This window comes from Melospiza melodia, chromosome 4, assembly GCF_035770615.1.
Source record: "Melospiza melodia melodia isolate bMelMel2 chromosome 4, bMelMel2.pri, whole genome shotgun sequence".
NCBI lineage: Eukaryota > Metazoa > Chordata > Aves > Passeriformes > Passerellidae > Melospiza > Melospiza melodia.
Window position 1 is genome coordinate 91,137,396 of NC_086197.1, and position 18,818 is coordinate 91,156,213.

The window sequence follows — 18,818 nt, forward strand, 5'->3', positions numbered from 1 at the left end:
TGCTTTCAGTTAGCAAGAACCTCTAAGCATTCCAGTCACATAAAACAAGACTTTTTAAAAACCCCACATCTTTTTATTCTCTGAAATTGAAGAGAAAGGACAATGAAAGTGTTTTATATACAATTTAAAATGGTAAGTCTTACTTTTTCACCTCTTTTCTAAGGTGTATACATTGTTATGTTGTCTCCATCTTTTGTACATGCACCTTGCAACCAAACAAAAGTTTGGTGTTCTTCAGGACAACAAAAAAGGGTTCTCAAAAATTGTAATGTGTAGGGGCTGGAGGTGCTTGTGCACCCCTCTGTTTCCAGTGTTGTAGTCTTACATTCATCTTCTAAAATAACTATAATTATTTTTAATTATAATTATAAAATCTAGAATAGAGTCACAGAATGGCCTGCCTGTTCCAGTGCCTCACCACTCTAACAGTAAAGATTTTTTTTCCTAATATCTATTTTGAACCTGCCCTCTTTTCAGTCTGAAGTCACTCCCCCTTGTCCTGTCACCACATCCCTTGCAAGAAGTCCCTCTCCATCTTTCCCTTCCCAGTATCTACTGGAACAAAATTTCTGTAGGCCCTCCTCATTTATTTTCTATTTGAGATTTTTTTATTCAAATCTTGTTTAAAGAAAGTTCTTAAATGTTTATTAAATCAGTCTTTAGTCAACGTTTGCGTCCTTTTCCCACATGGGCACTCCCTAGAGATAAATTCAGTGACAAAAGACAAAGCCTTGTTCCTCTTGCATGGGTGAGCCTTCCACCCTATGTGAAGGCTCACCCATGAACTAAGTTATTAATTGTAATTTTTTATTTATATAATTCATTCATGTGAACCACAAACTTCAGCAGACAGTTGCCCCAAATGAAATTTTTGTTCTTGGCCCTCTAGCACACACCCTGGCTTTTGCTGACCATTTTAGTCCTTTCCCCCGAAGAATTTTCACCTCTGACTGAGGTTTTCAGAGCAAGTGTGCCAATTCCAGTCTCCTGAACAAATGTCTACATCAGTAATTGCATCTTACTTGCCAAATTTCCCTGACAATTTCAGCTGAATATGGTCAGGACAGATGACTTCCTCTATAACATATCAGTGAGGGAACCATTGGGGACAGGGAGAGAAAAGCAGAGTCAAAATGTGTATTTCAGAACACAGAGATCTCATTTCTGCTGCTTTAATTAGACTGAACTTGCATGTCAAGTGGAAACTGAAATAACAGCTTGGAGGCATTTAACCAGTGGATGGAAGCCTCCCATCCAAGTGCCTTTGCATCAGCAGCCATGAGGGCTCTGTGCATTTTCCCTCCTGGCCCCAGCACCATCTCCCAGTCAGGTTTGACATTCAGTCTGGCTGCTCTTGAAGAAATTGTCACTGAAGCTTCCAGCCCTGGTAGGAAACACAATACAAAATGCACCCCAGCCTGACCTCACCTCATAGCACACAGAAAATGGTCAATAAACCACCTTGGCAGGGCACTGGAAGAAAATGGTTCACACCTCCAGCATGAAAGGCTGTGCACAGCACAGTCCCATGTTCCTGAAGACCTCTTCTCCATCATGCTTTCAAGTTATTTTATTCAGAGATCCCTTAATTAGGCAGCATTGGAGGAGAATGTATTTTTTAAAGATCGTGGGTTAAACAAGACAACCCTACAGAGATGATCCTGCAAATTTCACAATGCATTAAAAATCAACCCATTTATTTGCATAAGCAGGGCAGCTATCCACCTCTGGGCATGTGGCTGTGTGTCCTTTGCACAGGTGGGGCTGGCAGAGCAGGGCAGCAGAGGCAGCACATGAGGGTCAGTCCCACATTAGCCTCCTGTCTGTGCTCTCCTGAGCCTAAACCCTCTCTCCAAAATGCAACCTGTTAGCAAGAGCATGTTAGCAATCCATGTAATAAGGCCAGTGTGAATTATGAGATATTTCAACACAAAATGCCAACAGCAATCATTGGATGTGCATTATTTTCTGCTCCAGCCCAGCTCATAACTTGCCTAGCATCACCTGTGTCCCCCACAGTGGTGGGGAAGCAACACAGTCTGTGCTGGCAACAGACCTGATTTCAAGGGGCATCACTGTGGGGCTGGGGAAGACCAATTTCAGCTTCCTACAGTCACTCTGATTTTCCTGGAGCCAGTGTTGTGGATGTTGCCCTGAATTTCCTCAAGTAGAAGCAGCCACTAACCATTAGTAGGTGGCACAAGGTTAAACTCTGCTAGTGCAGGTAAGAAATAACCTCCTTTTCTTTGATCCTGCAGAAAACCCTCTTTGGTGCACCATGAGATGAGGTATTTTACTGTAGGGCACCTGAGCCTTTTTGAAACTCCCTCTCACATGAATTTGTCCCAGTGCCTTCCCTCACCAGGGAAAGGTGCAGATCTGTGTAAGGGCAGAACAAGCACTAAGCATCCTTACTGGCACCTGATTTTAACTCAAATAGTTGTGGTTTAGGGAGGAAAATTCTTTTAAAAGCTGCTGTAATCGATGTATGGGGTTAGCAATGCCTTGAGCTGCCAGTGAACCTTGGCACCTGATGTAGTCTTTTTGTGTTGAGAACTCTTTATTCCTCTGTAAGCAGTTCTTCCCCTCTTGCACAGCCCCAGGCACACAAATAGATCTAGGCTATTTGGAATATATATAATATATAATGGAAGAGTGAGGTTAATATAAAGAGGAACCTTATTACCTCTAAGTTGTTTTTCTTTCAAAGCTCTCACTTACCATGTCAGGATGTACCTCTTCTGGGAACAGGATGGGATGTCTCCCATTTCTCTTGTAATTCTCATCCCTTTGGAAAGATTAATTCCTACTTGAAATTTTCTCTGGGGACATATGGAACATGCATCTTGCCTTTTGGCTGACTGACACATTAGGTCTGATTAGTCACTTGCCCTGTAGCTGGGAATAAATAGCAGACAATGTCAGAGTGGGACTATAGACTGGTGTGGAGTAAAACCAAATAGAATTTAGGAAGTGCCCTTCCTCTAAGCAATATTTAACTACAGTTAAGACAACACAGAAACTTTTCAAAAAAGCATAACATTCAGTTAAGTAACTGCATATATATATATATACATATATATATACATATACATATACATATACATATACATATACATATACATATACATATACATATACATATACATATACATATACATATACATATATATATAGTGACATATATATGTCACAAAAGCAAAACCCGAGTTAAGAGACAATTATATTATGTAGTCTTCATATGAGTGTGAATATAGGAATTTAAATGAGTTTGGATATGTTAAATGTCTTTATAAAAAAAAAATCCAAATACACAATCTTGTCTTGTGAACATCACCTGTCAGGTAAGAACATCACCCACAAAGAAAGTTCGATACAGAAAAGGTATATTTTGAACTTCTTTCTAGAAATAGCTCAGTTCCTGCATAATTGTGCTGCATTTTTTTTCATTTGCTCCATTAATAAAGCACAAATCCAGAGAAAAAGGAGCAGATAAAACTGGTCAAGTGGCAGTAGCAGCACCCTCAGCAAGTCTCTGAAGCTGCACTTATGCCCATGGCAAGACAAGCCTGACGTGAGCACGGGCTGCAGCAAGCAGTGCCCCTCCTGCCCTGCTCCCCTGGCCCCAGGGTGCAGCTCTCTCCTGCTATGGAACAGCAGCACTTGGCTCCTGGTCTGCATTGTCGAGCAAGGGATGACAGGCACAGAAAGATGCTGATCATTCAGCTGGGTGCTGGCTCTCTGCCCAAATCCCCTTTTTCTCACACGCACGCAGAGATCCAGTGAACAGTGCAGGGTTTGGTATTATTGGTATTACTTGGTGTTTGTGTGCATTCAGACACATGCTTGAGCTCTCCTCTGCATGAGGTCTGTGTTCCAAGGGTTTGCTCTTCTTTGCCTCATAAAGGAATGCTCTGGTTGCCATCACTGTTGTGTACATTCTGAATTGTTTCCTGGGCAGTTGCATAAACAGCATCTCTGAAGTCCTGGTCCACTGCTAATATAAGTTTTCTTTCCCACTGTCTGCAAAGAGTCCTCTCTTCCACCCTGACAGCTTGGGGGATAAAACTGTCGTACAAAATACCTTCTGTGCCTTAGGTGTGCCTTTTTCTTGTATGTTGAGCCGGGGAACTCAATACATAAAATTTCCACACTGAAACACATCTGAAAAACCTGTCTCTTGGTGCTGCATTGGCCACAAAGCTGGCTGTGGGATGCCCTGCCATTTCAGCTGCCTGAGGAAGCCACCATATCTGGTCCTTCTAAAGAAATCTGGGCACATGTTTGATTTTGGAGATTGTTTGGTCCAATTCTGACTTGCATGACTGAGTACACCTATGTGGTAAATTGCAGAAATCTATGTGATGATCATATAGTTTCATTCCTCTTTGTCACAACAGAGCTTAAATGAATTATTTAATTCATAGTTTTAAATGAGACTTGCTCTCATTTAAATGAGAAATGCCTCAGCTCTCTTGCCTTTATGTGCTGGAGCAGTGTATTTGTTTTTATTTTACTCTGTACTTAGCATGGTCACTGGTCTTATCAGCAGATATAGAAATGCTAATGTAGAACTATAGCATGAAGTTCTGCTGTATTTTACGAAAGTACTGAAAATCCTAAAATAGTTGCAATAGGGGACATGGTAGGGAGTGCAACCAAAACCTCTCTAGTGATGTGATCCTGGGACTGTGGCCAAAATACTGGCACTGCCAGGTGAGGCAAGGCTCCAGCTTTACATCTGCCTCTGAAAGTCTAAGGTGGAAAAAACCAGCACAGTTCTCCTTCCTCAGGCAGAGGAAGAGTGTCTAAAAGCCCTAGGAGCATCAGGTCAGCATAGTTTGCATTTCAGGACACACACATTGGTGTAAACAGAGCTTTCCTACACGCGCAGAAAGCAAAGTAGATCCCAGAGAAGCTTTCCTTTACTCTTATTTGTATTCTGACAGTTCGAAGATGAGTTCACCCTGGGCATCCACTGTATCTGAAAAATTTAGTATTAGATATGTTAATTTTATTCTTCCTTTTCAGGGTAACTGGCCTAGTAGCCAAGTAAAATAGAATGTATTTTGGTTTTCATTTCCCCACCATTCCTTTCTCGTCTTTTCTGACATTTCATAAGCCAGCTAGGCATGATCCATTAGAGAGGGCACACTGCTGGCTGAGAAACTGCACTCATAAAGGAGATTTCAGCATCTTACTGTTCAACTGAGAGGCCATTCCAAGAACTTCACATGGATCCGTACTGAGCCCATTAATATTAGTTAGAGAAAGGCTAAAGAACATGTATGAAGAGTGTGCATGAATCTACACAGATATTGGAGGAACTTGAAAGAAATCAGATTTCAGATTCAACACTTGCAAACACTGAGAGGTTTGGAAATCTCTGAGATAAAACTGATGTTGTGAAGTATTGCACTTGGAAAAGAGGGGTTAAATGAGCAACTGGAAAGAAAGTAAAACAATTGCTGCTAACATGAGAGCTCTGTAAGAGAAAAACAAATCACATTGCATTGTATTTCTACCTGATCATGAGGAAGCAATGACAAGTTTTGTGGTACATTACATGTCTTCTAGCTGTGGGTCAGTAATGGGAATTAATTATTCTTTAGACAAAACTTTTAAGGCCTCAAATATAGAAACTCTTTGTGCAGCTACAGATACATGTCAAAGACATTCTTCATTACATGCCAGTGATTTTTATTACCAACCAAACCATTTTGGTTTAGGAATTTTGTTTTGCTATGCACAAAACAATCACTGCAAATTATTCTATAAATTTAGAAGACTACAAAAAAGAACACAGAAAGAAAGCAGAATGGGACTTCTGATTTGATTAGTCATGCATAAAGATATACATATACATGTATAAATAAGTTTATATTATTTATTGTTGTCTTTTTTGTGTTCACAGGGCTACAGCTACTCATAGGGGCCAAGTTATATTCAAGGATGCCTTAGCACAACAGCTGTGTGAACAGGGAGGTAAGAGTTACCATAATTCTAAAAATATCTGGCAAGTGTGGTTTTCCATTGTACCTGCATGTCAGTGTTACTCTTCATGAAAGCTATTCTGTAGAAAACCTTGAACCAGGATCTTATTTACATTCCTGAAACTGAGTTTCTTTGGCTCCATACTTCCCATTGTCTATCCAGGAATCCCACTTTTCCTCTCTGCTAAGTGTTGGGGAATATACAAAACTTTAAGTAGCATTATACACATTCCTGAAATCAGCCTTAATAGCCAACATTTCTTTTCTGTCAGAGGCACGAGCTGGGTTTTAACCCTCACTGTATTAACTTTAAGCAATATGGCTGCAGCAAAAGCTTTGTTTACTATCCAGCTCACACATGTGCATGTAAAAAATATGCCTTCTCTTTTTGTGAAAGTAGGCCATTGAATTTTTGCCTGTCATATCCAACATTTGATCATTTTTATAGCTAAGCAAAATGTTTGACTTACACAAACTTTAAAAATCTAATTGTTTTCACAGCTTACGCTTTCAATGAATAACCTAAAAAGTAAATGTCCTGTTGTCATCTGTTGTCTACAAACAGTACTTTGCTTGGAACCTGCTTCTTTTAGTGAGAAGTAGAGAAGGTATCCATCATTTTTGGTACAGGAGAGAAAGGAATTTCCATTTATATCAGCAAAATTCCAGTGATATTTCCATGTGAAAACAAACAATGAAACATGGGCCAAATTATTTAAAATAAAGAGTTTTAAATGGGAAATGTGTTGTGATATTAACCCACAAGAGAAAATCCCATAAAACCCATCTCTTGGGGGCATTGGAACTATAAGGTTGGGGTTTTTTCCTATGAGTTGCAATACAGTTTTTGCAATAAAAAGCTGTTGAACATTATTTCAGGAGCATAACCTGAGGTTTTCATATAAGGTCAGTAGTAGCTCTGTGATAATGAGGGGAAAAGATTTCAACTTTCAACTTCAATATTCGAGTTTTACCTTTTGTTGTAGCTCAATGGAAGTAAGAAGAAGGATTCAGAGAAGTGAAAAAATGTCAGGATGTTGGCTGTACTTTGGAGGAAATAGAAATATGTAACACAGTGCTGGCAATGAGAAGGGAGTATCATGGTGATCTGGATGGCAAGTGATTGGGCCAGCCACGTGTTTTGCTGTGGGGAAGGAAGAACATTTGGAGAAATTAAGAGGAGGTTAATTAACAGGAGGTTGTGCACCCGTGATGGGAGTGTGGAAGTGCAGTGTTTCAGTGACTGGTGTGTGGGGACCTGGAACAGAAGTGTTGGCAGGATCATCATTTGGATGTACTGAGGAGGATGGGGAGGGTATCTCACACAGGCTGCTTGCTGGATGGATGTGGGTCAGGAGTGGAAAAGTGAATATGCAATCAGCATAAAGTGACAAAAACCAGAAGAGAAACAGATTAAATTCTCCAAGGCATAACTGCAGAGTGAGCACCCCACAGCCAAAGGCAACCTGGGGCAGCCAGAAGAGGTAGGGAAGGGAGAGGGCAGTGGGAGTCATGTTGATGGCAGTGACCAGGATGGTGACAGCTGTGCACAAGCAAGCTGAACGGAAATACACAACTGTCAGTGTCAGAGCTGGCAACATGGTCAGGGAGAATATGGCCAAAGCAGCAGGATTTCTCCCTGCTAAAAGAAAATACCTTGGTAAGCAGAGACAAGCTGGTAGATATCCATCTATACAGACCTGACAGTCCTTCTTCAGACATTCTGTTCACTGAGATTTTAGTGGGAGAGCTGACAAAAGAAATTTTTGTTCTTTCACCCTTCTCTGCTTTACAGTTCTGTAGTTTTGGAGCGTAACCTAACCTCAGATCAACATTTTAGCAACACTTATGTTGGTTAGAACAGTAAGTCCTTATGTTACTGTTTGCTGTCCCTGAGTTCACAGGAATTCTGCAGAACAAGGAGAAAATAGAATTGTGGTATTTGTTGTATTCAGAGTATAAAGGATGCTGAGATGTCCCAGTGGCTGCTCAGCTGTGACAATCCCTTTGCTGCCTCCTTCTCCCATCCACAGCCATGTCCTGCACCAGCTCCCTGAAAGGGCCTTCAGCTTCCCTGCCTTGCCACAGTCTCCCACACCCTTACAACTTCTTTTGTTTCCCATGGTTTTCCAGCAATTCCCTTTGCTTTGTACAGTCACTCCAGAGACATCCCTGCAGTGTGTGCTGTCGCTGCAGTGCCTCTGCAGCCCCTGGGCTTGGCTTAGCCAGGATCACCCCGAGGTGCTGCTCTGTGAGCATGGACAGCGTGTGCCGGCTGTAGCAGTGATCGGAGTTCCCTGCAACACTGCTGTGCAAGATCCTCAGTTTTTCTCTTGGCTCTTCTCCCACGTTTTTATCCTCACCATGGCTTCTCCCCCTTGGTTTCCCAGCTCAGACACAGTTTCCTTGACTTGGATATTCAACCACTGCATTGCCCATTACCCTTGCTCCCACCCCTTCCAGGCTCTCCTCTGCCTTTTTGTTCTTATTTCTTGAGCACAGTGTGCATTGCATTAATCTCTAACCACTGCATACTATTATCATCCTTATACTATTAGAATTAATTTTCCTATTCAAAGAAAAGAGGCTTTCTTTGAAGTAGACCTTACTTCATTTATTCAATTTTCATCAACACCACTCATGTAAACAAAGGATTCTTTCAGGAAGAATTAGTGAATTTATTTAGATGCAAATATCATATTAATATATATGCAAAACAGCAAGGTAGATTGACATAAATGAGGTTTTATAGTCTGTTTCTAGCCCTAAACATTACTATACTCAAATCATGCCCTGAATGATGTGACATATTAAATAAAGAAAAATAAAACCACAGGGCAACTTCATAGATTTATTACAGGACATGTTCTTAATAAGCCTGTTCACTAGAGGTGGTATCAGACTTCCTAATGTTTAGTAAAAAGGATATACAGGAAGATGTGAAAGTAGCAAGGAATCTCAAAAATCATGTTTACTGTGGTTGTCCACCCTCAGATGTACATTAATAAATCCTGATAGAGTTAATGGAACTTGTGCAGTAAAAAGAAAGTGATTTTTTGTATTTTGAAGAGAATTAGAGGATGATAAAGGGTGGTGTTAAGGGATGGCAATGCCATATGTATAATGTAAACGTAGTAAGAAATTATGCTATAGGGGAAGACACCAAAGAAAGTAAAATAATTGCTTAAAAACTCTGTGTTCAGAATATAATACATATTTTAGGAAGCTAGGGAGAGCTGATGTTTGAGAGCTGATGTAAGCTTTAAATTTTATGAGAATTAGACTGAAGAAAGGAGACATAAAAATTATCATAGAAAAAGTTCATCTAGAACAAACAGGAAAAACCCCAACAGAAATAAAAACTATATAAAAGAATCTGGAAAGGGTAGCTGTCTTATCAATGCTTTTAAGGATAAATAAGGATCATAATGAGTGATGATATGCTTGACAATAAAAATATATTTAATAAAAAATATATTTAATTCATTGTAATATTTAAATAAATGGAAAATAAGGTAAGCTTAGTATTGTGCATGTTGATTCATATTTATTTCTGAGAATATCCTGAGAATTGGCCCAGACTGTCTTGTATTTGAGAACTTTTGCCTGAATGTTTGTGCAAGACCCTTTAGGTGCATTTTGCATTTTCACTTTATGTGCAAACTTGTAAAATTTAGGAACACTCTGGAAAAAAAAATGCAAACCAGACTTCAGGATTTCAGGCTTGTATTGTAGAAGCTCTCAGAGCAGTATTTGACCGAGCAGAGGAGTGGAGAGTAGAGCTGGTGTGAAGCTCCTCAGTTCATGTTTTAGCAAGAATAACCCAGCCTCCCTGGGGATGCTCAGCCTCCATCATTCAATAGCAACTTGGTTTACCAGTAGAGAGAAAGTATTGGAGGGAGTCTAAATAAAAGCATTTATTTCCCTTTTTATCTTCATCTGGCTGCTAATGACAAGGAGATTAGAGTTCATGATCTGCAAACAGAAGACACCTCTCTGCACACCTCATTTGTCATGAACTGATGAGCAACAGCTGATGGCCCCTGGCTGTAGAACTCTGAGCAGTGTTTGTCTGGGAGCATGCAGGCATTTGTGTCACTGTAATTCACTTGCCCTTCATATTAAAAAACCCTCAAACTTCAGAGTTCTGAGAAAAAAAAATATATATATTTTTAGTGGGTTTTAAGAATATTTTCTTATGCTGGATTTTCTATCTATACCTATACACAGTCTTGACCCCAGAACTCTATGGAATATGACTGTCAATAGAACAAATGGATGTTTCTGTGTTTAATTTGCCTTATGCTTGCTCTTTTTAAATTTGAATGGGGACTAATGTTACTTAACAATTGACTATTACCATGTTTAATGATTTTTTTTCTTATTTTTTCACTGGCAACAAGACCACCAACAAATCGTTTCTTTCCTCCTCACATTCCAGTTCCTAGAAGATGGCATTCCCTTCCCACTTATTTAATACTTCTCTCCCTTCCAGTTTAACTAAAAAGGGGCATATTTAAATTGGCTTAACCTTTCAGCAGCCTTATTTCATCCACAGAAAAATTTAACCTTTTACTCCAAAACATTCCTCCATTCTGCCTCATCCCAGTGACACAGAGCCCTACAATGTCCCCATTGACTTTTGAATTCCCCATCAGCTTCCTCAAGATTCTCAGCTTTCAGTTTGGCTGTGGCCTTTCTGAATTTGTATTGCATCCTTTCTTCTCTGCTTTTCCTTGCCAAAGGGACTGCCTTGTAAGACAAGGCAAGCACTCTACATTTCCTTACATTTTCTCATATTGTATTTGCTGATACCTCTGAGATTGTGACCTCAGTTGAGCTCTGCTTCCATTCTTTACTCAGAACAATTCATCTCTTGTAAAGCTCTGTATATACCCACGGTGCTCGTTGAAAATCAAATAATAAATTCATTTACTTTACTTTTTAAAAAGGTACAACATTCTCATTCAAGCTAAGATGCTTTTTGGAGCCACACAAATACTGGGTTTAAATTTAAAACCATCCAACTATGTACCTAAGGAACATCTAACAAAGTGAATAATGGTTTAAAATATGAAGTGAGATCGTCTTTCTTTTTCCCTCTCAGTCTGAAGTATTGTATAATTCCTTTTAAATTATAAATTTATATCTTTGCGCTGCATAGCTACTCTGCACTGTAGCATTCCTTTTATCTTTGTCAAATTGTACAAAAAAACTTCATTTGGCTTGAGCCACACTGTATGGCTTATGTAAAAATCCATGTTATTTTAAAGAAAGTAGTTCTGTAAATTGATTAGAAAGGCAGATCTGAAAATATTTTAAAACAACTACTATTTTTACAACTAATATTTTAAAAAAACTATTATTAGTTTTGTGTTGTGTTTTGAATTTCTATTATTTGTGGGCCTTAAATACAACACTTGAAGATCATCTCAGTGCTGTTTTGCAATTAAATATAAAATGTAATACAGAAATTATTTATAGAGAGAATAAAGTCTATTTTTATCACTCATTGAATGGTACCCTCACAGTCTTTTGTCATATTCAGCTCCGGAATTTGAATTACAATCAGAACACCTGAGGCAAAAATACTTGGGCTTCTTAGATCCTGTAAAGATTTAGGAAACCTCTCCCCAGCATAAAGTCTATACTTGTAACAACAACCTTTTTGTCTAACGTGAGATGTTTGCTTAGTTCCACCTCTAATTTTTAAATGATTGATCAGCAGCATTAGCATGGACCTGCACCATTTCCTTCCTTTCATTCTATTGGTGAGCAGTTTTGGTGTGCAATGTACTCTGCATATGGTGGAAGAGCCATTTCAGGAAAAAATCTCAGATCCCAAGTCTGTATTTTTTAATCACATAAACAGCCAGTTTTATTAAATAATGATGAAGTCAAAAAGAGTTTTCAAATGTAAAGATGCCCAGTTTGTGCTATACCTGTGCCTTTTTGCTGAATGCTGGAATTTTGCATCATTTCATTCATGACTGTGTGTATCCTTGGCTGGAGAAGGCCTCTTTCAAAGAGCCATGTCAAACAGCCTGGGGTGAAGGATAACACAGCCCTTTCTTCTCATTTGGAGGTCTGAACTGCTCTCCTTGGAGAGGGTGGTCTCTTTCATCTGAGTTACTTTCACAGGCCAATGACATTTGCTTGGGCAGTTGGTGATGTGCCCTGACCATGCTCCTCACAGGTGAGACTGGCAGGATGGCTCTCAGCCACCCCTCAGTGCTGCCCTGGAGCTACTGAGAAGGGAACATCAGGGACAGTGATTTTACTTTATACCTAGCCTCTTGGAACAGGAGTATTACAAATCCCATGCCATAATGTGCTTCTTTTCCTGCAGGCAAAGTACAGAACAGTTTGTGTTGTTCAGTCTGGGAAATAATTCAGTTAGTCCAGTTTGATCCATTTATTTGTGCAAATAATTTTTAAAAGGTTTCTGGTGAAATTTACACATTCCCATTGAGAAACACAATACCTGGGGTTCCAAGGGAAAAATGCAGTTTTCACTGTAGGATTCAGCAGTGCAGTCCAGCACTATTCTGGAGACAGTGCCAAGCTTAACATGCAATAGTTGTATTTCTCCAGATTTTGTACCAGCATGATGAGAGGACTTGGCCATTGGTAGAGTCATTATTGGCATTTTTGCTTGGGAAGACAAAGAAGCATGGGTGAATTTCTTGTATAAAAATGGAGCAAGTTAGCCATGAAAAGGAAAAAATATTTCAGATTTCTGAAACAAAACCAGACTCTTAAGAATGTCTTTTCTCTCAGTTGCAGTAAAGTTTTCTGTGAAGGTTCTCAGTTTTTGTGTGCAAATATATGCATGCATACATACCTATATATGCCTATGTATATATGTATGCATGTACATGTGTGTGTGTGTGTGTATACTCATACATATATATGTATATATACATATATATGTATATGTACATGAGGTTAGGGGAGAGATATATACGTACACAAATATGTAAATATTTATATGGTTGGTGGACGGTGTGAAAAGTGTCTCTCCTCTAATTGGTAAGTCTGTTCAATGGAAGATTTCTGTCTAAGGTAAATTCAGATTGCTTGCCATCATTTTCTGGTCTGCAGATAGTTCATTTGTTGACTGCTCAGTCTTCTCCATCGCCTACTTCACCATGAAGTGTTGCAGTTTCATTAGAGAATGGCATGGCTCCTTGCAAATCCAGTATTTAAGGACTAAGCAGGAAGAGAAAAACAAAATTCTTGAGATTTGTATTGGACTTTCTATTCAGATAACTATGTGTGAGAGCTGTACACAGATTGCTGCATTCATTTTTCTGTTTATTTTTAATCTATTTTTAATTTGTCAGATGTTATGACAGAAATTGCAGTAATTCAGTATTTTTTTGCAAATATGCTGAAGAAATCAGGAGTACTGCTACAATTTAGGTCAGCGCCCAACAAAAAAACCCACAGAATCATCAAATGAATCCTGGCTTCAAAAATTCTCCTTTTTTTGGTGGTTTTATTTTACCAAAGTCCAAAAAACAGCTGGAAATACAGATCCATGGCTGAGGTACTGATGGACAATTAGGTAGCTGCCTCCCAGGAGTTTGGGTATATGCACCCCTTTGGCCTTCATGAAAGAGATGTAACCCACTTTGGATTTAAGATCCAGCAAGGCTATGGGTGTGGTAGCTGCCATGGAGTATCCTACACACTGTGTATCCAGCTTCTAGACCGCCCCAAATGTTTTTATGTAGCTGTGCCCTTTCAGGTGCAGTCTGGTTCCATTTGTGTGGTGCTACACCAAGACTCCAAAGTGTTGGTAGAAGGTTACTCAACGAAGTTGTGCCATTTCACACACTCCCCATGCAGTGTCCTTACAACATTCTGGTGTTTCTTGGGAGGCAGAGACCTACTGGGGAATTGATCAGCATTGCCTGCAAAAACATGCTTTGACATAAGTGTTTGATATTGTGATTTACAGAGTTTATCTGTTACTTATTGCCCTAGGAATATTTGGATTACTTCTCCCAATAATATGCCCAGTAAAATGTTGTTCAGTATAAAAGATCAAAAATGGCAATTTTTACCTCTCCTAGACTATTTCTGTTGTTAAGCCTAATTTCCACTTTGTCAGCCCTTAAGCTATTAAATCTTAATCCAAATTATCTCATCATTCTAGACTTTAATTGATCTTTTTTACTATACTGTAAAACCAACACTGACTTTCATTTATTTCAATGCTTATTTTAATTAAGAGAACAATTATTTTTGTTTTCCTATTATATTTTTTGTAACTTTTGGGGTCTGTCATATTTTTCACTATTAAACTACTGAGATAGCTGATTTAGGAGAGAATATACTGTACAATTTGTTTTAAGCTGAATTGATATTTAATGCTGCAGTTGAGCCCTGTTGATAGAAGATATTCATGCACTGTGTGTCTTTGTTTTCCACAGCCCCAACAGAAGCTCCCTTACATCCTCACCTAGGTAGGTGATTTGTCATTCTTACTACTTAAACTCAGAATCATTGAGTTTATTACATTAAAAAATCTGTAAAGTCACATTAAACTAGGTCTGGGGAATTCAAATAAAAATGAGATTCATATGAAGTTGAATGATTTATATCTAATTCTGATTAGTTGTTTTCATTGTGGTTTTTATTGCTTTTTATTGTCTTTGACTCCTTGTGGTGTGAGTATATCATGCTGCAGACATTTTGGTCCTAGTTATGTATTAGAGCATCTGTTTGCAAGAGAGTCAGGACTGGAGCACCCCTGCTATGAGAACAGGCTGGAAGAGTTGGGATTGTTCTGCCTGGAGAAGGGAAGGCTTCAGTGAGACATTAGAGCCCCCTTAAAGGCGCTGCAAGAAACCCGGAGAGGAATTTTTTCAAGTGCTTGTTGTAATAAAGCAAGGGGGAATAAGGGACTTTAAAATGAAAGAGGGCAGGTTTAGATCAGCTATCAAGTTGGTCAGACACTGGAATAGGTTTCCAGAGAAGCTGTGGATGCTCCATCCCGGGAAGTGTTCAAGGCCAGGTGGGATGTGATTTTGAGCACTCTGGCATAGTGGGAGGTGTCCCTGCCCATGCCAGAGGCGTTGGGATTAGATGATCTTTAATGTCCCTTTCCACCCAAACCATTCTCTGATTCTGTGCCCCATAACCTTCAGTGTGGGACAGCACCTCACACCAGGGCAGGGTTGCTCTGAGGAAGGTTTTGTGCCAGTGCATCTCCACAGTGGACCCTGGAGCAAGGCACTGCTGCTCCCTGCATCCACCAACCCTTGTGCTGCAATTGGATTCATCCAGGACAGATTCTGGCATTCTTCCTCAGGTTAAACAGTAGGCCACAGGTTACTTCATTCAGTTTGTGGAAGTATTTGTAGAGAAGGATCTGTCTAACACAATCACAGGTGCCAAAGTGTGGGGATTTTAAGTGAGTTTATTGGTCATCATACATAAATGAGACAGTAATTCTAGGTGGAATATTGGAGTCCAAAGTTTGCAGAACAGTGGTGAGAAATATTTGCATAACATAGCTCACAGTTTATGTTCCTTAGATGAGTTGACCTTTACTGCCAGGTCTGCTGATAGCAGCAGAGAAATTCCAATGAGCTCATGGATTTTTGCTTATGAGTTGTCAAAATGTATCCCCTGACTGTAAGATCTGTAATAAACTCATTAGGAATTCTCATCCATTCTTGTGCCCATGTTTGCAGAATCTGGATTTGGAAGGATTTTTTTCTAAGTATTCAGAAAACCAGCAATTCAGAACAAAACTTCTTAAAAGATTTAGTGTGTACTTGATGAGTCTGTCTTTCCATACCCAGCACACTTTGATGATGGGGGCACTTTTTCATTTTTTGTGGTACTATGATCCATAGTAAGGAAAAAGCCCTGTAACTAAGAAACCCTGGCTTTTATAAATAGCTTAACCTGAAAAGCAGATTTTTAGAAATATAAAATGCATTTTACAATTAATTGCTTTAGGTTAGGCAACACTTAGAAAGCATGGGATGATTGCACTGGATTTTTTTCCTGTACTACTTTGTTTTCTTTGCAGCTGAAATGCACAGTGACAGCATTATCCTGCGAGATGACTTTGACTCTTACCATCAGCAAGAATTGAATCCTACCATGTGGTGAGTTTCTGCACTCCTTTACAAGCATTTGAGCAAATGAAAACATTTATTGAATGAAATGATGTATGAACTAAAGTGTGGGTTTGCTTCATTAGGACATAAATATTTTGGTTAATTAATTAATTCATTAATGAGTGACTGAGAAATTCTAAGCACATTGAAGTGGGTGACAAATTCTTGTTGATTTCAAATTTTTAAATAATCCAAAAATAGAAGGACTAGAGCTGAGCTCAGTGAATATTTATGAATGAAGATTTTTGGTTTCCTGAAAACACAGATTTTCATCAAAAGGGAGAAGAATTTCAATAATTAAACTTTGTTGTTTCATTTTTCCTTTTAATTTCATGTTGCACATGTTTTTGGTGAAGCTAACTATAGCAATAATTCCTTCCAAACTGAAATGAAGTGTTTCCAAATGGTTTAAAAAAATCATAAGATAACCCCCCCCGAAAACCCCATCTGGAATTAAATACCTCTGTCTAATATTCATGCGATGAAAATGTTTGAGGTTGAATTTCTTTTTTTTTTTTTTTTATTTTGTTGAAGACACACTTTTTCAGGATTTTTGTATTGTATTGTATTTGTATCGCATTAGAAGGAAAACACTTCTCTGTTCTATACAGCAACTTTGAATTGCTAGGGTTTGGGGGGTTTTGGGATCCCTGACTTTGGTCATTCACATTATCACAATCTGTGTCTGAAACAGCCAGCACAAGATGTTATCATGCTTTAACCAGTGGAAGCTATGGGAGAATCTCAACCTTCCCATGCATAACAAGGCAGGTACCGCTTGGGGCAGGTCAGGCGGCAGCTTTATGAGCTGTGAGCACAGTGAGAGAGCTCTCAGACACCATCTCTCCCTCTGCTCCCCCATTCTCACTCAGCCGAGGGACTGCAGAGCCCCAGCCCCTGCACTGCTTCAGAAAACAAGGGAAGAACTGAGGAAAAACAATCACTTCAATGTCAATAAAGTCAAATATCAATCCCTCGGAGGGGTGGGCTCCTTAAGTCACTGCCATGGTTCTGAGTTGCCCATCAGTAAATAACAGGACAATATGGAGCAGTAACTGTTGGAGGAGCCTACAGGAGCAATCCCCCAGTGTTCCCTTAGCTCCAAAGATGGGAGTTGGAAACAGTGGCAGACTGTTGGCTTTAAGTCAAAAGGAGTGTTCTTTTAGCAAAGATGACTCTTAGACAGACTTCTGAATCTTAAATATTAATAATTTTACCACCACAGTGATCATAGACAACCATTTAATATGAAATATGTGTACAAGGTCCCAGAAGAGGAAGTTTTACATCTCTCTTACTACAAAACTAATTCTGCTCTGCATACTGAGGGTATAAACAGTATAAAATACCCAGATAAACACATCTCTTGGTCTTAATATGAAGTTTTGAAGGTTGGAGCCTCCTTTTTTTAATATAAGATTTTTTCTGAGTTTTCTGTTTCTTTCAATCCTATTTCATAAATATAATTAATTTATTGTTTTAATTCATACAAGATATAGAAATCTAGTACTGGGTTAGTTTATCTTGTTCAAATAAATCCTTGATGAGAATTTTAGCACTTACCTGCATTTGTTAGTTAATACATTCATTCTGTGACATTTGACTTCATTTTCCTTTTTTATTAAGGACTGTCACAACTTTCCATCTGTGCAGATCTTTCACAGATTTACCATCCTATGTAAAAATGCTGTAGTTTACAGAATTTTGCAGATATTTCTATTTTGTACGTGCTCATTTTAACAGGTTTAAATGTGTGCCTACAATTTTTGCTCCTCTTTTTCCTTTTGTATCAGCTCTTTAAATGTTTTTTCTGGACTAGAGGCATTAAGGACGTGTGATACTATAACAAAAAACCCCATCTTTCTTTATGGTATGGACAGATCAAGGACTCTTAATGGGTTGTAGAATAGCTGCCAAGGTAGATAGCTTTAGCAGCAGTGTGTTAAATGGACTTGAGTGGAAAGAAATGAGGAGAGGCATTATTTCCCTGCAGATGCCTCATAATTCACAGAGGACTTGTCTGTTGGGAGCCTCCATAATTTATTTATCCATTGCTCTCAACTTTAAATTCATCCTTGCTCATAGAAGTCTCAGCAGAAAAATATCAGATTAAAAGAGCCCCCAGTCTTCTGCTCCTTTTGTTCCCAGGATGTGGATTTGGTCTCCCTGGAATTAACTTCACCACCTTGCTTGGTGAGTCAGTGCAGAGAGGTGGGTGCTAGGAGAGAGTCCAAAAACTCACCACAATCCTGAGCCAGATTTTCCTGTAATAGCACAAAGCCAGCATTTTCAGCAATGCTAAACAGTGGAGCAGAAATAAAAGAAAACCATAGTGATGCATCGTGAGCTTTTCAGCACAAAGAATTTCTGCAGTAGCTCTGCCTCCAGTGAAGGCCCACTTAGCAGCAGAAAGCTCATTCTCATTTGATTGTCTAGTGGGAGTAAAATCAGGGATTATTAACAGTTGTTGCCATCCACCCTAAAATTGTGGTTTTTTTCCCCTGGCAGCTGCAAAAATCCCATCTTTACCACAAGCAATTGCAGTGAGTGCTGGAGCAGCATTTCCAGCTCTGCTCAGGCTGCTCTGTGTGGAGCAGCTGCCTTGTGTGCCCCACAGGGCCGTGCCATGGGGCCACTTACACCCAGCCACTCCAATTGTTTCTGAAGCCATTATTTGTGTGCA

General features: G+C 39.2%; 1 protein-coding gene across 2 annotated transcripts in view; it reads left to right on the forward strand.

Moving 5' to 3' along the window:
• RELN (reelin) overlaps positions 1 to 18,818 on the forward strand; it is a 283,671-nt gene that overhangs the window by 105,749 nt on the left and 159,104 nt on the right. For both annotated transcript variants that reach the window (XM_063155547.1, XM_063155546.1), the window contains exons 4-6: positions 5,915 to 5,985; positions 14,435 to 14,467; positions 16,045 to 16,123. In XM_063155547.1, coding sequence (XP_063011617.1) covers positions 5,915 to 5,985; positions 14,435 to 14,467; positions 16,045 to 16,123 — 183 coding nt within the window. The remainder of the gene's footprint in view (positions 1 to 5,914; positions 5,986 to 14,434; positions 14,468 to 16,044; positions 16,124 to 18,818) is intronic.